We start from the raw sequence: 19,722 nt of genomic DNA, 5'->3' as shown, positions 1-19,722 counted from the left end.
CACAATTTTTTTTTAAATGGAAAAAAGCAAAGCAATTGTAAGCTTGAAATTCAGGATGGTGTATCCTTTTGGTTTGGATGGGGATGGGAAAGGTGAGGAGCCGACTAGTTATAGGTAATATTCTAGCTCCATGGTGGATTCGTGGGAGTTCATTACAGAAATGCCTACATAAACAAATCAAAGTAAATAAAATGAAAATGATCATGCATGGACTAAACAATGATAGTGTGTTCTTATCTAAGAATTAAAATCTAAATACATGCATTTGAGGTCCAAAAAATAAAAATCATCTTTAAAATGCACTTTAAGCAGAGACTGTAAATCACTCCCTATTTACTATTGGAATATTTTTGCAGCCCTTTTATATGTGTGTGTGTATATACATACATATATTTGTGCTAACACTAGAAAATGGAACACTCTCTTTTGTACTTTTATTTTTGACCTAACGATAAGCTGATAACATATTTCCATGTCATTAAATATTTTGAGTATTTTAAATATAGTCATAAAATTCCATTGTATGGATATACCATAGTCTATTTAAATAAATTAATATTGTTAGAATTTAAATTGCTCCTAAAATTTCCCTATTAGTAACATGCTGGATTTAATATCCTGGTAGTTAATCTTTGTACCTATTTTTTCGTTTGTTTTTTTGGATTTTTTTTTTTTTTTCTTTTTGGCCACGCCAACTGGCTTGGGGCATTTTAGTTCCCCAGCCAGGGACTGAGCCCAGGCCACTGCAGTGAAAGTGCTGAGTCCTGACTACTGGACTGACGGAATTCTCTTTGTACCTGTTCTTAACTCTCTCCTCTGGGGAAATTCATAGACATTAAATAGCTGAGGCAAAGATACAGGAAAAAATTTAAGGACTTTGATATCAAAAAAAGTTCCATGATCCTTCGGAAAGGTTTACCAAGACTCATTCCCACCAATAAAATAAACAATCAATACACAAGTCCATTTTCTCATATCCTCATCAGCTCTGAGCTTTATGAGTTTTTAAATCCTTCCTAAAAAGTCTTATTTCCCTGAAGTTTTAATTTGCAATTCCCTGATTACAACTGACATTGAATATTAAGATGTTTTCATAGCTTAAAAATTAACCAGTTTTTAATTGAAAAAGTAATTCATGTACATGGTAAAAATATCGAACAGCATAAAAAGATATGCTGTGAAACATAAGTCTCCTTCCCACCTTGGACCGCAGTCCCCTCGCTGAGCAGCCACTAAGACCAGTTTCTTGTTTCTCCTTCCCAAAATACAATGTACATAAGCAAGCAAACATGTAAGAAGAAATGCATTTATGTACAACCATATTCTCCTTTCTATAAGCCAATCAGAGGGACTTCCCTGGTGGTCCAATGGCTAAGATTCTGTACTCTCAATATAGGAGGCCTGCATTCGACCCCTGATTGGGGAACTAGATGTCACAACTGAAAGAGGCCAAGAAGCCCTTTCAACTATGTTTCATCACAATCCGAACAGGGAGAGAAAGGAGGAAGAATTTGTCTGCCAGCTGCTGTTCCCCATTGGTCAAAGATTCTCTCCACAGTGTTCGCCCCTCTGCACGTAAGGCTTATACAAGCCCTGGTGCCCAGAGGGCCCCGCTGCCTCGTGCTTCAGCCTCAACAAGGACGCCCCAGGATAAGAGTGGGGACAAGCGACGCAGGAGCATCTGAGGCTCTGTTGGGCTGTACCCACATGAAGTGAGTTGAAGCACTCGTGGTTTGTTGCTATAGCAACAGCTGGAACAGAACAAGAGGCTAAAGTCCCCAGAGACCAGTGGGGCGGAAGGTCCAAGCCTAGCACGGACACTCAGATCTGCTTGGGCTGCCCCCCACCCACCTTGACTGCCACACTGCAACATGGGGTCTCCATTTCTGTTTTTCTTTTGGCCAGATCACATGGCATGTGGGATCTTAGTTTCCTGACCAGGCATCGAACCCATGCTCCCTGCAGTGGAACTGCCCAGGAAAGTTCCAGACATGAGAAAAGATTTCTTAGTCTTAGAGTTGCCTTCAAGGTGGTGGCCAGCTTCAATTCCCTGAAAAGACTTTTACTTCGGAGTCTAGTTTCCTGGTGGTACCCATGTATCTACTCCCATCAACCCCATGGGTCCTCTGAAAGATACTGACTGCTGGCCGTGTTCTTCCTCAGTGTCCCTGGGCCTTCCTGGGCCTAGTCAGATGGTGGGTGCTCAGTCTTACATAGTGAATTCCTTCTGACATTCTCCTCTCCCTGAGCCTTGTAATCACCTTGTCAAGGTGTGTGTCAAGGAGGTTCTGGCATCTCCACCTCATTGTTATGTACAAGTTTTGTAGCCATCTTCACATACAATTAAGACCAGCTCCAGGGCTTCCCTAGTGGCTCAGTGGTAAAGAACCCGTCTGCCAATGCAGGAGACATGAGTTCAATCTCTGGGTCGGGAAGATCTCATATGCCAGGGAGCAACTAAGCCTGTGCTCTGGAGCCCACATGCCCAACAGCTGAAGCCCATGCTCCACAACAAGAGAAGCCACCACAATGAGAGGCCTGCACACCGCAACTAGAGAGTAGCCCCTGCTCGCCACAACTAGAGAAAAGCCCACGCAGCAACCAAGTCCTGGTACAGTCAAAAACAAACAAATAAATTATTAAAAAAAAAAAAAAGACCAGCCAGGTATCTTCTGGAGAAGGCAATGGCACCCCACTCCAGTACTCTTGCCTGGAAAATCCCATGGATGGAGGAGCTTGGTGGGCTGCAGTCCATGGGGTCTTGAAGAATCGGACACGACTGAGTGACTTCACTTTCACTTTTCACTTTCATGCATTGGAGAAGGCAATGGCAACCCACTCCAGTGCTCTTGCCTGGAGAATCCCAGGGATGGCGGAGCCTGGTGGGCTGCTGTCTATGGGGTCGCACAGAGTCAGACACGACTGAAGTGACTTAGCAGCAGCAGCAGCCAGGCATCTTCACTATCATATTGAAGGCCATCTCGCAGGCAAATACCACATGGCAATACATTCTCTTAGGACTTCCCTGGTAGTCCAGTGGTTAGGACTCCACACTTCCAACGCAAGGGGCATGGATTTGGTTCCTGGGAACTAAGATCCTGCATGCTGCATGGCACAGCCAAAAATACACATGTTCTCTCCAACCTAGCTGTATGTTTTACTCCCCCTGGTCGATCACCTCGGATTCACTGCCACACAGCTTCCCTTTGTTCCAGATGGCACATGTGGACCAGGTCCTGTGATTCCTCGGATGAGTCAGCTGAGCCTCTAGGAGGAGGGACTGTGTAACCTCTTGCTCAGGTTGTGGTGAGTCCTGATTCTCATTATGGGCCTGGAGACAGTGAGTGGTGATGGAGGCAGATCGTAAGAAAAGCAAATGACATCTTGCGAGGCATCTGCTTCCAGTGAGGTCTGCACACTGTCTCCAGATTCCGGTGACAGGGGGCTGCTTCTGCTGGTCAGGAACACTCCTGGGAATCTGTGGGATCAAGGTTTCCATTTTCATCCACGCAACACCCCCACCCCAGAGTCCCATGCTTTTCTGAGCGGAGCCTGATTTTGACAGGAGATTTGTCAAAGCTACCCATTCAGCCTCCTTTGGCAGCGTGGGCACCCTTACAATCAGCTGCTGAGCCTGACTTTTAGCAGTTGGCCCTGAAGCTGCAGGAGATGAGAGTCTCCTTAAAAACTGCCATAAAGCTCTAGTGGCTTTTACACAGTCTTAAGTTGGCTGTGAGCTACTCGAAGCCTATCGGGGTTTTTTTTGCAAGGTTTCTTATGCTCTTACTAAAAGCCAGCCTATTCTACGTTTCTTATAATTATCATTGCCGACATACCATCAAATACTGTGTTCTGTTCTCCAGCTCAATCTCACCTTTCACTTGCACCCCACCCCCAATTAACCCCAGACGAAAACCTCAGTCATTCTGATGCCACTTCATGCCAAGGGTTATTACCACCACCCACTTACCGTGATCAATATTGTCCTTACTGCCGTCAGAACAATAGGAAATCCAGTGTCACAATCCTATCCTTTTGTGGGATCTTAGTTCCCTAACCAGGAACTGAACCCTCACTGGCAGCACGGAGCCTTAACTACAGACAACCAGGAAAGTCCCCATAGTCCTATCCTGAAAGTCTTCTTTTCAGGATCACCCTTGGGACCAACTGTCTTTGGGGGCAAGGGGCGCAGTGTGGCCTTGAGGTGATGTATGGGGCATTGTTTCTGCATGAAGTCAGTTGGAGCCCAGGTGGAGCTGGATCACCATGGAGGGGCTAGGACAGGACAGGTCAAAGACGCTGGAGGCTGCGAGGCTCTGATATGGCACTGAGAGATGTCTGCTACAAAGGCTCAGCATAGATTTTCTTTCCAAACTAGGTTTACCCCATTTGCATGTATTGATTCGATGTGATGGATAGGTTTAGTTCTCATTCTGGCATCCTGTTTTACGTTACGCTTTCCTCTCTTGAGTGCTCCCTTTGTTTTGCATCTTTTGCTCTGTGGTGGTGTGTATGTGTGTTTTCTTCAGGCTATTTCACTGCATTGGTGGTAATTTAGCACACTATTTCTTCTGGAACCTCCAGACTTTGTCAGGACAAGATGTGTCAGATATTCTAAAATGTGATCTCAGGCATAAAAGCCAAGAATCCACACACCCTCTGCCTCCTGGTTTGTTTTACTGTTACATATTTGTGCCCAATGGAAACCCTGACAAATTCTATTTTCGCTTTCCAGCAAAGGATAAAAAGAAATTTGGTGTGTTTATGATTACATGCACAGCTTTAGTGAGAACACTCCCCAAAGTGCTTCCATTTTGAGTAGGGTTTTTTGTTGTTGTTGTTTTCCTTTTTTTTTTCCTGGCCACTCTGCACAGCTTGTGGGATCTTAGTTCCTCAACCAGGAACTGAATTGAACCCACCAGGCCCACGGCAGAGAGAGCATGGAATCCTAACCACTGGACCACCAGGGAATTCCCTTGATTAGGGTAAATGAGAACTAAATCCTTTGCTTACAGTTTTACCTGTCTGCTAAGTGGAAGAATTCTCTTCGCAGCAGCTTCTGGCTCCTTAGTTTTACACTTTGTTCCCCGACACTCCCCACAGTCGGAGCATGTTTCCCTGTGATGGGGCCCTTTGACCTTCTCCCCGGTGTCACCCACTTTGTGCCCTATACCAGATGCATCATCACAGAGGGTGGCAGGGCACTCCTACACCAGGACAGCTGTCGAAAGCTGAATTATAGGTGGGAAGGACTACAGACCACATAAATTTATTCTACAAAACCCAAACTAGATGTATCTCATGTCAGCTTTCACTCCATTATCTGACATAAGGCAAATAAAAATTTGGGCAAAAGGAGGTAGTGTTCTTAATTGACTACACCAAAATTGCCTTCTTACCTACGAGAACAAAAGCAGATACCCACGTGAACACCTTGTTAGGGAACTTCAAACCCTCCTTAAAAGAGACCATGGAACTGAGGAAGCTTAAACTATCTCCATGTTGTACCTTGTGTGTGCACAGTTGTGCCCGACTGCTTCTGACCCCATGGACTGTAGCCTGCCAGTGCCTCTGTACACAGAATTATCCATGCAAGAATACTGGAGTGGGTTGCCATTTCCTCCTCCAGGGGATCTTTCCAACCCAGGGATTGAACATGAGTCTCCTGAATTGGCAGGTGCATTCTTTACCACTGAGCTACCTCGGAATCCTTATGCTGTACCTCATGGTTTATAATTTAATATAGAGTCATTGATAACCCACATAGTTGTAAGAAAGTCCAACGAAGCTCTTTTTTCCCCCCATGATGACTGATGCTTTTTTAGGAAACAAATATCAGAACTTAAAAAACATTCTTTTTTTCTTGTTCTTTTTGGTTCCCCGTCTTGCTGGTGCCTGGTCAGCTGACTGCTGATGGGATGAAGTCATAGAGCTCAATAAGCAGATTACCCTTCCTAAGAAAGGATTTCCAGCAGTGCAGTCTAATAGGACTTTCTGCAATGATGGAAAGGTTCTTATCAGAACTGTCCTACATGGTAGTCATTGATCACATGTTGCTAGCTTTTAAGCCCTTGAAATGTGGCTAATGAGACTGAAGAATTGAACTTTACATTTTATTTAGGTTTAATTAACTAAAAAATTCAGATGTTCAAGCTGGATTTAGAAGAGGCAGAGGAACCAGAGATCAAATTACGAACATCCGTTGGAACATAGAAAAACCAACAGAATTCCAGAAAAACATCTACTTCTGCTTTATTGACTACACCAAAGCCTTTGACTGTGTAGATCACAACAAACTGTGGAAAATTCTTAAAGAGATAGGAATACAAGACCTTACCTGCCTCCTCAGAAATCTGTATGCAGATCAAGAAGCAACAGTTAGAACTGGACAGGGAACAACAGACTGGTTCCAAATTGGGAAAGGAGTGTGTCAAGGCTGTATGTTGTCACCTTGCTTACTTAATTTATATGTAGAGTACATAATGCGAAATGCCAGACTGGATGAAGTACAAGCTGGAATCAAGATTGCTAGGAGAAATATCAGTAACCTCAGATATGCAGATAATACCACCCTTACGGCAGAAAGTGAAAAGGAACTAAAGAGCCTCTTGATGAAAGTGAAAGAGGAGAGTGAAAAAGCTGGTTTAAAACTCAACATTCAAAAAACTAAGATCATGGCATCCGGTCCCATCACTTCATGGCAATAAGATGGGGAAACGATGAAAACAGTGAGAGACTTTATTTTCTTGGGCTCCAAAATCATTGTAGATGGTGACTGCAGCCATGAAATTAAAAGATGCTTACTCCTTGGAAGAAAAGCTATGACCAACCTAGACAGCATATTAAAAGGCAGAGACATTACTTTGCCAACAAAGGTCCATCTAGTCAAAGTTATGTATGGTTTTTTCCAGTAGCCATGTATGGATGTGAGAGTTGCTCAGGAAGTATGCTCAGAGTATGCTCAGAAAGCTGAGCGCCGAAAAATTGATGCTTTTGAACTGTGGTGTTGGAGAAGACTCTTGAGAGTCCCTTGGACTGCAAGGAGATCCAACCAGTCCATCCTAAAGGAAATCAGTCCTGAATATTCATTGGAAGGACGGATGTTGAAGCTGAAACTCCAATACTTTGGCCACCTGATGCAAAGAACTGACTCATTTGAAAAGACCCTGATTCTGGGAAAGATTGAGAGCAGGAGGAGAAAGGAACAACAAAGGATGAGATGGTTGGATGGCATCACTGATTCGATGGACATGAGTTTGAGTAGGCTCCGGGAGTTGGTCATGGACAGGGAAGCCTGGCGTGCTACAGTCCATGAGGTTGCAAAGAGTCAGACACGACTGAACGACTGCACTGAACTAAAATTTAAATTTAAATAGCCACATATTTAGTGGCTGCCATAAAAGGTGGTGAAGATTTGGAGCCATTTAAGGAAAAAGATGATACAGAAAGGGGAAGGAGGTGGGGGGGGCGGTATTCTGGCCATGGGGCTGTGACCAACCTGAGAATATTTTGGTTGGTTTGTTTTTTAAATAATTTTATTCAGGTTTGTTTGTTGCCCCTTGGTGCAGCATGTGGTATCTTAATTCCCTGACCAGGGATTGAATCTGAGTCCCCTGCATTGGAAGCACAGGGTCCTAACCACTGGAGCACCAGGAAGTCCCCAGGTATGACTGACATACAAAAAGCTGTACATATTTAAGGTATACACCTCATGAGCTTGGAGATAAGCACACAGTCATGAAACCATCACTACAAGCTATGCTGTAAACATTGTCATCTCCAAGTTTCCTCAAGTCTTCTTATTTTGTAGTGTGTGTGTGTGTTTGTGAGTGTGCAAGAACATTCTATGTAAGATCTACCCTCAGTTAATGTTTAAGTATATAATACAATATTGTTAACTACAGGCATCTTGTAGTTATAGATCTCCAGGTATTACTCATCTTGTACACCTAAAACACTGTGCCCTTTGACTACTACCTGCCTGTTTCTCCCTCCCCCTTTCAGACCCTGACAGCCTCTCCACTCTCTGCTTCTATGAGTCTGATTATTTTAGATTTCCCATGTAAATGAGATCATGCACTACTTGTCTTTTTGTGCCTGGCTTCTTTCATTCCCAGGTTCATCCATTTTGCGGCAAATGGCAGGCTTCCCTGCTTTTTTCCAACCCAAATAATATTCCATAGTATGCATATACCGCATTTTCCTTTTCCATTCATCCACTGATGGACATTTAGGTTGCTTCTACTTTTTGGCTGTTGTGAAAGAAACATGGGCATGTGGACATTCCTTTGATGTCTTGATTTCAGTTTCCTTGTGCATATACCCAGAAGTGAGATTGCTGGATCATTTGGTGGTTTTCTTTTTAATTTCATGAGAAACTTCCATAAATGTCTTCCATAGTGGCTGTACCAATTTACATTCCCATCAATGCCATACAAGGGTTCCCTTTTCTTCATATCCTTGCTAACACTTACCTTTTGTTTTTTTGATAATAGCCATTCTAACAGGTGTGAGGTGATACCTTATTGTGGTTTTGGTTTGCATTTCTCTGATCATTAGTGATACTGAGCTGCTTTTCATACATCTTTTGTCCATCTGTATGTCTTCTTTGGAGAAATATCTATTTAGTTCATTGACCTATTTTTAAAAATCATTTCCCTCGACTTTTCTATTGAGTTATGTGAGTTCCTTACATCAGCCTGGGGAGTTTTTGTTTTTTCGGTTTGAAAACTGATTTTATTTATCACAGCTATGTGATTTTGGTTTAGTGACAAATTTTTATTTTTTAAAAAATTTTTATTGGAGTATAGTTGATTTACAATGTTGTGTTAGTTTCAGGTGTACGGCAAAGTGAATCAGTTCACATACACATATACCCACTCTTTGAGATTCTTTTTCTATGTCGGTCATTAGAGTGTTGCCTAGAGTTCCCTCTGCTCTACAGTAGGTCCTCGCTAGTTATCTAATTTATATATAGCAGTGCACAGCGTGCATGCTTAGTCGCTCAGTAGTGTCAGACAGTTTGCGACCCTGTGCACTGTAGGACCCGCCAGGCTCCTCAGTCCACGGAATTCTCCAGGCCAAAATACTGGAGTGTGTTGCCATTTCCTTCTCCAGGGGATCTTCCCAATTCAGCGATCGAATCTGCGTGTCCCGCATTGGCAGGCAGGGTTCTTTACCACTGAGCCACCAGGGAAGTCATTAAACCCTTACAACCCCTCTGATTTGACCCCGTTTTACAGAGTAAGAAGCTCAGAGAGGTTGAGGCACTTGCCCAAGCTCACACAGCACGGATTCCAGCCTTGGTAGGTCAGCTGATCTGACACCTAAGCCTAGGCTCCTTCGTGACAGATCCCAAGAACCCTTCCCTCGGCCATTATAGACCTCACCTGGGCAAAAAGAGCAGGAAGGCACTCTACAACGAGCCGCCTCAGGGGCCGTTCCCTTTTTCCTATTTCTGCTCTCTGGAAACGCATCCTATCAGAGCTGATCCTATGGGCTCTCTAAGCCTCGATTTGTGCATGTAGGGAGTAGGGGCCTCCCACTAGTAACAAGGACGAGGGAAAGAAAAGAGAAGAGAGTGGCTCTCTCCCTCATCCCACCCCTACCTCCGGGCTAAGGCCCCAGGCCGGTCCTCCCGGAAGCCCACTTCCCACCAAGCAAGGTACTGCGGACAGGAATGGGGCTCGGCCCCTTTAAATCCCGCGCGGGAACGCCCGGGGACGGGCCGCGCAGCCCCAGATCGGCCACCGGGAATTGCCGGCCTCCGCGCGTCCTCCGGAAGCTTCCCCTCGCGCTGCCCCAGCCCCGCGTGCCCGCTCGGTTCGCCAGCCCTCGAGCGCGCCGCGGCCGTGGGGAGGATGAGCCGTATCTACCACGATAGCGCCCTCCACAACAAGGCGGTGCGCAGCGCGCGGCTGCCGGGGGCCTGGGACCCAGCCGCCCACCAGCGGTAGGCTCCGCCCGCGTCTCTCCACCGCCTCCCGGCCCGGCCTCCGTCGGCTCGCGAGCATCTGCTTTGAATCCGGGCTCCCTGATTGCGCGCGGGGGTTGGGGTGGGGGTGGGAGGAAAGGCGGGGCTCGCCGAAGACCTCGAGGGCCTCGGGATCGTCTCTCACAGTGCTCCCCTCGGAACGCACCTCGGAGACACCGATCGGCGTGACGCTCACGGACGGTCGGTCTCGACTCCCAAACGGGTCTCAAAAGGCGGTGCTTACTCACCTCCACCTTTGTCTCTACCCCGCCCCGCTGACTCCACGCGCCACCACTTGCCCTTGCCTTGTCTTCAGGCCTTTGCACAGGCTGCCCCCCAGCTCCAGCAGGACAGTGTCCTCAGGGACGGGGACAGCGGGTGGGAGTCGGCCTGGAAGGGTTGGGGGAGCGCAAGGCCTGCCCGGAGGCGTGTTGTATCAGGAGGGCCCAGCCCTGCCATTATGGACGCGGAGGTTATGAGAAAGAATGGACCATTCCATTTGCAATGACCAAACCCAAAGAAAGGAGTTTGAGCAAACTCGGGGAGATGGTGAAGGACAGGGAAGCCTGGCGTGCTGCAGTCCATGGGGTCGCCAAAGGTCGGACACGACTTTAGCCACTGAACAACCAACAACCACCACCAAAGAATGAAGGGCTTAAGAGGGGTGGGTAGGGACAGGTAAGGTCCAGGGAGGTTTCATTTCATTCCCATCCCTTCAGTTGCCCCCACCCCTCTCCCATTTCCATGGTTCAGAAGGCGGAAGTCCCTAGGTTCTGCTTTTATGAAAACTGGAATTGGGAAGGGAGGGTCGAGTTCCTCTCAGTGAGGGACCCTGTGACCTTGGTCTTCTCAGGAAACTTCTGAGTCTGGGTTTCTCCATTCTAAAAATGGATAAGAACAGAAATATGAAAGTGCTTTAAAACGGGTGTAAAGGGAGGATACTTTATAGCAGCTTAGACCTTAGAACCCCACCCCCAAATTTGGTTAAGTAAAAAAGTAAAGTTCTTTATATTTCGTAAACGCTTAATAGTTTACAAAGCACCTTCACCGTATGTAGTCATATGTCACCTTCATAGAAGCGAGTGAGGTGGTTGTTACTCTTCTTTGGCGGATTTGAAGACTGAGGCTCTGGTTACAGTAATGCCCTGCAGGTGGGGCCGTTGCACTTGTGGTTCTTTCCTGGGGACGACAGAACCAGTGAAGCCCTCATTCTCTCTCATCCTCAGGGGAGATGGCGTCCTGCTGGAGGGAGAATTGCTCGATGTATCCCGGCACAGCATCTCAGATGCCCACGGCAGGAAGGTGAGGATGTTTCCCAGGGGGCACCCTCAGGGCACTGGCTTCAGGGTTCCCACCCACCAGGGTACCTCCCTCTGCTTGGCTCTGCCAGTGCCAAGACTTGGGGTCCAGCTCTTTCCTTGTGGGGCTCACAGGACAGGTAGAGGGTTGACTGGGAGATTGGCAACCAAAAGGGGCCATGGATGGAAGGGATCAGTAGGGCTGTGCTGGGTGGCAGACAGACCAGGGTTGGGGGTGGAGGGTGGGGACTGGATTCTTAATGAGAAGACAGACCAGGCCCTAAACCAAGGGGTGTGTTTGGGGTGGGACTGGGAGGGCTGAGAGCAGGACGGGGTGAGGTCAGTGGTTCAGGACTCAAGTTGTGGGTTCTGAGTGGGCTGGAAGGACGTCTGAAGAGGTCCTGTCTCCTGATGGAACAGAACTAGAATGCGGGGAACTTCTCTGGGTAGGCAGGATGAGTGGCTCTAGGCTGAGGGCCTGGCCCCTCTGCTCTGGTCTGGTGGTTCCCACTGCTTCCAGACCTGATGAACAAGGTCAGAGCAAAGTTACCTGCCTATATACGTGCAAGGTCAACAGTGACCTTCTCCTTTGGGGTACCAGCTGTGTGGCTGGGAAATCATGTGTACCTTGAGTTGTTTGGAGTTGAATTACTTTAAATGTACTGTTGGAGTTTGCTTTCAGAAGGAGCCCTGAAGCAACTCCATTTGCAGAGTGGTGAATATCTTAGCAGGGCTTTCACATCCTTTTTTTTTTTTTTTTTTTGGTCCACGTATAGCTTATTTTGCGGGGATCTTAGTTCCCCGACCAGGGATCAAACCCGGGTTCCCTGCAGTGGAAGCACGGAGTCCTAACCACTGTGCCGCCAGGGAATTCCCTTGCTCACCTTTTAATGTCCCTGTGTGGCTGGGTGTTCTGGAATGTTGGATTTTTATAAAGCAGGTCACCGGTGTGGACCTGGACATTCGCGTGTGCATGAGTGTGGAGCCGTGAGGTGGGAGGAGGGTTGCTGTATTCTGGGCCTCTGTTTCCAGCTCAAATGTGAAGTCTGCCTTGCTGATACCACCTGGGGCTTCAGTCCCACGTCCATGCCCTTCTCTTGTCCTCTCAGCCTCCTGGTGTCACGCCCTTTATCATCCCCCATCTCAGGTATCCATGGACACACCTGGCTGGCATTCACCATTCCCTACTAGCAAGGGTTTCTTTCCTGAGCACTAGTTCTGAAAAGCTCTTTGGAAGAAAAGCTATGAGAAACGTAGACAGCATATTAAAAAGCAAAGACATCACTATGCTGACAAAGGTCCGTATTGTCAAAGCTATGGTTTTTCCAGTAGTCGTGTATGGATGTGGGAGTTGGATCTTAAAGAAGGCTGAGTGCTGAAGAACTGAGGCCTTCAAACTGTGGTGCTGAAGAAGACTCTTGAGAGTCCCTTGGACTGCAAGGAGATCAAACCAGTCAATCCTAAAGGAAATCAACCCTGAATGTTCACTGGAAGGACTGATGTTCAAGCTGAAGCTCCATAACTTTGGCTACCTGATGCAAAGGGCCAACTCACTGGAAAAGACCCTAGTCACTGGAAAAGACCCTGATGCTGGGAAATATTGAGGGCAGGAGTAGAAGGGGGTGACAGTGTGAGATGGTTAGATAGTATCACCAACTCAATGGACATGAGTTTGAGCAAACTCTGGGAGATGGTGAAGGAAGGAAAGCCTGGTGTGCTGCAGTCCATGGGGTTACAAAGAGTCAGACACAACTTAGCAACTGAACAACAAGTTCTGAATCTGTATCCTTCCCCCCTTCCAAATAACCCCACCCAGATGTACTGACCGATTTATCTCCCTGATCTCTAGACCTGAGCTCAGCAAGTTCCAGAGGCCTGCAGCTACCTGGAGCCAGTTTCTCACCCACACCCCTCGTGAACCCTCAGCTTCCAGCTCAGCATTAGTTTCAGGCCAGGAGATGCTTTGCTTCGCCCTCCCTTCCTTAGCATGTGGGTCAGCAGAATGAGCACCCCAGTCTATAACCCCAGCCAGCCTTCCCAGCAGAGCCCAGCAGGAGCTGATGTGGGGCTGGACTGCCCCAGCTGTCCTCTGCAGGCAGGGTGTTCTCCAGTCCCTCTCCAAACCTTCCGCCTCCTCATTCCTTGTTCCTAATGACAATCACTGTATGCCCGCGACCACCAGCCTGCAAGCCTCCAGTCTCCTCCCCCGGTCCCCCAAGTGAGTAATGCTTGGTCCTACCGGTTTCCTACCTTGACCATGTCACACCCTGCCTTCCATGTCCCCACATGGGCCCTTAGGAACTCAGCCTGTCCTGATTAAACCTTGCAGCTCCTCTCCTGCCTTCTGGCTGCACCTGGCTCCCATCCCTGCCCTGCAGCCTGCTGGTCTCCTGAAAGACATTTGTCATAGTCTAGGTGCTGTTCAGAAACCTTTCAGGATTCCCTCTGGTCCGCCATGTAAAACCCAAATTCCAGATGCCAACTCAAGGCCTATCTTACATCATCCCCCATGTGCTTCTGCTGCTCAGACTCCCATGAGGCTTCCAAGGCCCCTCCACTGTTCAGACGTCCACGTGGATGTTTACTTTTGTTTTCTGTACCTGTCCAGGCCTTTAAAATCCTTCCTACACCCTTCCTCGCACAGTTGCAGGTTTCTCCACACCATGAGAACTTGCTCCCTGTTTGTCCCAGGTGGTGGGTTCCTCTTCTTCAATCTCTAGTTTTTGTTTTGGATTATAGTGTTTATTTAAAATTTTCTTGATGTATATTTGACTTACAACGTTGTTGTCTCCTGTTTTGATTAGGACAGCTGGCAGACAGCATGTATCGCACACTTCACGTTTACACTGTGCTTGCTCCTCTCTTCTATCTTGAATCTTTACAACATGTCTGAAAGTAGACCTCATGTTGTCTCCAGGCAACAGGGGAAACTGAGGCTAAGCGTCACATGCTGCTGCAGAGCCCACATTTGTTGGAAGGGAAACAGTGGCAGTCCTCACTCAGAACTCCATTTCAGAGCCCTTTTCGTGGCATCTTGGCTGCTACTACTCCTGCTTCGTGGTATTTGGGGTCCATGGGTTATGGTTTTCTATTCTTTCTGGCTCTGACCGTGTGGAGGCTGTGGGGTTGGGCTCAGAACCTGCCCTCTCATGAACGTGTAGCCATGGTTCATCACGTGTGGCACATGCTCTACTAAACATATGAATGAATGAATGAATGAATATTGGGAGTGGGGGCCCTTTGGCCAACTTGAATACCTTTTGGAGTCAAGGTGGGATTCTAGGGTAGAGAGTGAGGCTGGGGGGTTGCAGCCGGAGCATGTGGGGAGTGTGTGCGTTGTGGGGTGAAGGGAGTGAACAGCCCCTCACTCTCTCTGCTTGGCCCCAGGAGCGCTACTACGTGCTGTATATCCGGCCAAGTCGCATCCATCGCCGTAAGTTCGACTCCAAGGGAAACGAAATTGAGCCCAACTTCAGCGCCACCAGGAAGGTGAACACGGGCTTCCTCATGTCCTCTTACAGTAGGTACCCCCTGCCCTTCCTCCCCTGGGGCCGTCCTATACTGTGGCCTTCCTTTGCCTCCAGAGGTCTCTTAGGTGCCAGAAGTGTCTTCTCAGCATGATTGAAGTCGACGTCTGGTCTGAGGGCCATCTGGCTGAACTCTTCCTGCCCTCCGTTCACTCAGAGGGTCCCCAGTGCCCCACCTCAGTGCTGAGGGCTTGGTGCCTTCCCAGCATCTCCTGTCTCCTGCAGTCTGGTGGGATCATTCTCCCCACCCCCAAGCTGAGATCAGCAGATTTGGGACTTCCAGGGTAGGCAGTGAGAGGCTGTTGGAACCCTGGCTGAGCCCCTGTGCTCTGCCCAGGCCAGGATAAGCAGGCCAGTAGAGAATCTGAGAACCATCCAAGTTTGCTGCTGGTTCCAGCAGACCCCATCCCAGCCAGGGGAGACCTCTGCCTGGTCCCTGGGATGGCAGAATTGTGTGAAGGGCTTGAATCCTGCCTCGTCCGCCGACTAGCTGTGTAACCTTGGGCAAATTACTTAACCTGTCTAAACCCTAGTTTTCTCATTTGTAAATAGGGACAGTAAAAACACTGACGCCTGCTGAGGGTTTGCAGTGCTGGGCCTCATGCTAAGCATTTTATACACACTAGATCTTTCTTTTATACCTCGTGTCAGTCCCATTGGGTTAGTACCATGTTTCACCCTATTTGTCAGGCACAGAGAGGTTAAGTAGCTTGCCTGTGGTCACACAGCATGTAAAGCAGAGGTGCGCCAGGCAGCCTGGCTCCAGAGCCCTTACCCACAATCCTCTGCATGCGCTCCTTAATGAGCAGGGGCAGGATGGGAGTGCGGGTGTTTGTGAGCAGGTACAACAGTCAGCCCTCAGCTGGCTTCTAAAGAGCCCTCCCAGAGTGCTTGCTGTTAAGTGGTAATGACCACCTCGTGCTGGTGGAAGCCCAGGGGGACAGCTGGCAGAGAGTATTTATCGCACACTTCACATTTACACTGCAGAGGTGGAAGCCAAGGGTGACTCGGACAGACTGACGCTCGAGGTGCTGAAGGGGCTGGTGAATAAGCCGGAGCTGCTCGCGCTGACAGACAGCCTCACCCCCGCTGAGACAGTGGCCTTCTGGATGCCCGAGTCAGAGATGGAGGCCATGGAGCTTGAACTCGGGGCTGGGGTACGGCTGAAAACTCGAGGCGACAGCCCCTTCCTGGGTGAGCAGTGCAGCCCTCGCTGTGGCCTGATGCCCCTGTATGGCCTGTGGGGGCTCCTGGCTTCCTGCCTGAGGGTCCCCCACCCCTCCTGCTTAGGGCTCATGGAGCAGGTCAGGTCCGGCCTCCCTGCAGACATGACTTCTTGAGATTGATCCTCAGTTCCCTGGACAAGTGGCCTGGGGGACAACAGCCTGGACGTTCTGGATCCTGGGGTGCTGCTCAATCCTCTGGTTCCTGTGGGTGACCTCTCCTATCTGGGGTCCCCTCCACGGGCTCCCTGAGCAACCTCAAGCCTAGAGGACCCCAGCAGAAGGGCCGGGCCCCGCTAGGTTTCCACCACATGGAGAGAGGCAAGACAGAATGAGGGAATTCTGAGGGAAAGGAGGAGAGTATGAGGGAATTCTGAATTTCTGCTTTCAGATTCATTAGCCAAACTTGAGGCTGGAACAGTGACCAAGTGTAATTTCGCTGGAGACGGGAAGACGGGAGCATCCTGGACGGACAACATCATGGCCCAAAAGTCTTCGGGAGCGGCTGCAAGTGAGACCCGAGAGCAGGGGGATGGCGCAGAGGATGAGGAGTGGGTAGGTCCAGGGAGATGACCGTGGACCAGGCGTTGGTGTGGTTTATCTCTTGGCAGGAGTTTTGTATGGACTGGTTGTGGCTGGGTGGTAGGAGAAAGAGACAGCAACTTAACTTTACTCCCAGCTTTGGTGGAATTCCTGAGTGTGAGCCTGATGAAAAGCCCCTCAAGGTATGAAGGGACCTTTCTTCCTGGTGGGCCTGAACTGTGCCAATCAACAAGAGAGCCCCACAGATTTATAAAAGTAAGGGACAGAAAAAGGGAGCGCAGAGGGGAACCAAGGAGACTTAATGCCAGGAAGGCTCCAAACATTTCCACTTCAAGTGAATACATTAGCCGTGTTGAGCCGCTGAATGAACATTTCCCCCCAACTCTGTTCTGGGCTTCCTGCCCAGAGTGGCTGGAAGATGGCTGACTTGGACCTTAAAAGCTTTTTTGGCTCAAAGGTCAGCCCCCGAGTTGATCCTCAACCGATTCACAGTTGATTTGGTTTTTTGAGCTGTATTTCACCCAAAGATTTGAATTGGTGTCAAAAGACTCCCAAATTGAACATTTAAAACCAAGTCTCAGAAAAACGGGCTATCTAGCTGATGAAGTGAAGACATTAGCCAGAGAAAACAGGGGCAGATAGAGAAAATGGATTCCCTTTTGTCTTAATAAAGTGAGTCTTGGACTATCAAATAATGGGAATTGCCAAGCTGGCTCCTTGGGCCAATGCTAATGAGATGAGGCCAAGGCAGGTAGCCGAGGGCTTGACCAGTACCACTCGATAGAACACTTGTTTGATGACAATAGAAGACGTTTATGAAATATACTGTTCATCTCTCTTTACCTCTAGGATGACTGAGGTCAAGGAGAGATGGGGTACCTCCAGGACCCACTGGCACCATTGAGCATTTCTTCCATCAACTTTCACTCTGGAGCTCAGGGGACCAGGTCCACCAAACCTTACCTGGTTCTTCCCTACAGCCGCCGTGAAATATACTCTTCGAACAAGCTCTGCTAAAATCAAATCTCAGGCCCCGATGTTAACCGTGGGGCGCGAGGCTGTGGCTCGTGTAGGGTCCCTCCCTGGATGTGAATCTAGCCTTCCCCAGACATTTTCATGGTGGCCCTTGCCCTGAGTGGCAGCCTTGTTTGTGGAGGCAGGCACAGGGCGAGCCCCCCTGGGGCAATCAGAAGATCTGGACTTGCTGCAGAACTGGGGGGAATCCCTCATCTGTACGCAGAATGGCTCTGAGAAGTTAGCGGGGCCTCCTCCTTCTGTCCTATCTCCTGCTTTCCTCCTGCAGCTGCCCTCCTCCCAGTCCTCTGTGCTGGGGGCCTCTGCCCTCCTGCTCAGGCCTCCTCTGCCCTCCTGCCGTTCTCGGCCCCCAGCACTGCCAGTTCTTTTTCTTCCTCTGGTTCTCTGCTACCTTGGGGGTTCCTGTCTCCCGACCTCCCTTGGCTGTTTTCCTGGGGATGATCTTTTTACAGAGGCTGAGCTCGTTCATAGGTATGGCCAGCTGGTCTCCTTCTCTCTGACTCCTTCCACCAGGCCACAGGCCACATTTTGGATAACCCCTTTTTTTCTTGTTTTGTACCTTGAGAATTTTTTATGAATGAGTAAAATTTAAGGAAAGGATTCCTCTACACTGACTGTTTTATTATTAGGTATAAACTGAGCAACCTCCCTATAAGACAGCCATATCTTTTTTTTTTTTTGGCCACACCACGTAGCATGTGGGATCTTAGTGCCCCAACCAGGGATCGAACCAGCATCCTCTGCATTGGAAGCTCAGAGTCTTAACCACTGGACCATCAGAGAAGTTCTAAAAGCCATATGCTTTTGATCATGATTATCTTGTGGGGTAATGTGCCCACATCCACATCGATGAAGAGATCAGGTGTTTAAATCTACATATCCTAAGAATGGGTAGGGACTTAGAATGTAGATCCTGCTTGCCTCAGGGAAAAGGGGGTGATGGTAAACTAACGCAGTCCCCTAATGGGTCAAACACAACACTAGATGCTTTCCATGATGATAATTATAGTCACTGACTGCAGAGGGCCTCTTGGTTCTAGTACTTGTGCCAAGCACTTGCAGTGTTTTACTTGTTTTACCATCCCAAGAGGCACAAGTGATTATTATCTCCATTTTTTTTCATATGGTTTTCATGGTTGAGGTCCCAGCATGTATTATCATGGTTCAACCTGTCATTTGCCTTCCTGTGTATCTGAGCCTGGGCTCAACAATATGGCTGTGAGGCTTGGGATTAACACTTCATTTAGACTGACCGAAGTTACAGGTGGCTGGAGCGCTCCTGGGTCTCTTCTGTTCTTGCTGCCCTTGTCTCAGTTCACAGCTTGTTCTCTCATTCCGGCTACTGTAGAAGCTGCTTCCCTAGTGTCCTGTGCCTGAATGGGGCTGGCTCACCGTTGAGCATGCTGAGACCTCAAGCATGCGGTGGCCAGGGAGGGCTTGAACAGGAGGAGGACTGGGGACACTGACTTGGGGAGAGGCACCCAGGGAGGGCATCCTGCTGCCCAAAGGGTAGGGCAAGCTTCTGTGGGCGGGCCACCATCCTAAAGAAGCAGGCACAGTGGGTCAATCGGGGAAGCCGGGGGCAACAGCTAGGCTCCAGGGTCTCAGCAGGTTGGGGACAGGCTCCTGGAAGGAAAAGGCCATCATGGCTGGAGCTCTGAGAGTGATGGGAGTGGAAATGCATTGGAGGAGAGGCTGAAGGTCAGGCATGGCATCTTCAGCATGTTAAGTGTTGATGTTTTGGGACTTTATCCTTAATATCTTGGAAGCCAGTGATCCCAGGGAGAGTAATATAATCTGATTTGTATATTTCAAAGATTGCTTGACTGCAGAGGAACTGAAGGGAATGAGCCCAGATAGGAGTTTGCTGCCATGGCGGGGGTGAGAGCCTAGAGTGATCTGGTCTATAGCAGCAGCAGGGGAGATGGGAAGATATTTAGGCAGGCAGGTGGAAAGGGACTTTGCAGCAAGAGAGGAGGGCCTACAAAGCCATGGAGATAGGGGAGTGGCCTGACCTTCGAATATACAATCTCTGTACATGGTTACTGCACTATTATACCAACACATAAAATTTGATAATCCTTTTTCAACTGATGTTATATAACCATTGTCTATATCTATAT

At 48.5% G+C, this 19,722-nt stretch overlaps 1 protein-coding gene across 3 annotated transcripts; it reads left to right on the top strand.

The window, feature by feature from the left end:
- Positions 1-9,726: 9,726 nt before the first annotated feature.
- On the top strand, positions 9,727-18,199 carry ARPIN (actin related protein 2/3 complex inhibitor). 3 transcript variants are annotated; one of them, XR_006344397.1, is made up of 7 exons: positions 9,727-9,952; positions 11,200-11,275; positions 14,659-14,791; positions 15,786-15,992; positions 16,413-16,532; positions 16,633-16,746; positions 17,414-18,199. XR_006344397.1 is itself a non-coding variant. In XM_043921616.1 (6 exons), the coding sequence occupies exons 1-6, from the start codon at positions 9,861-9,863 to the stop codon at positions 17,420-17,422; spliced, it is 681 nt and encodes a 226-aa protein (XP_043777551.1). In that variant the 5' UTR covers positions 9,730-9,860; the 3' UTR covers positions 17,423-18,199. The 3 variants fall into 3 exon arrangements, 1 of the variants encoding a protein (XP_043777551.1); XR_006344396.1 differs by having other exon boundaries at positions 16,606-16,746; XM_043921616.1 differs by lacking the exon at positions 16,633-16,746 and having other exon boundaries at positions 9,730-9,952; positions 16,413-16,576.
- The last annotated feature ends 1,523 nt before the right edge of the window (positions 18,200-19,722 follow it).

Source organism: Cervus elaphus, chromosome 13 (assembly GCF_910594005.1).
Source record: "Cervus elaphus chromosome 13, mCerEla1.1, whole genome shotgun sequence".
NCBI lineage: Eukaryota > Metazoa > Chordata > Mammalia > Artiodactyla > Cervidae > Cervus > Cervus elaphus.
Note: the sequence above shows the minus strand (reverse complement) of the source record. Positions and strands in the feature narration are given on the sequence as shown.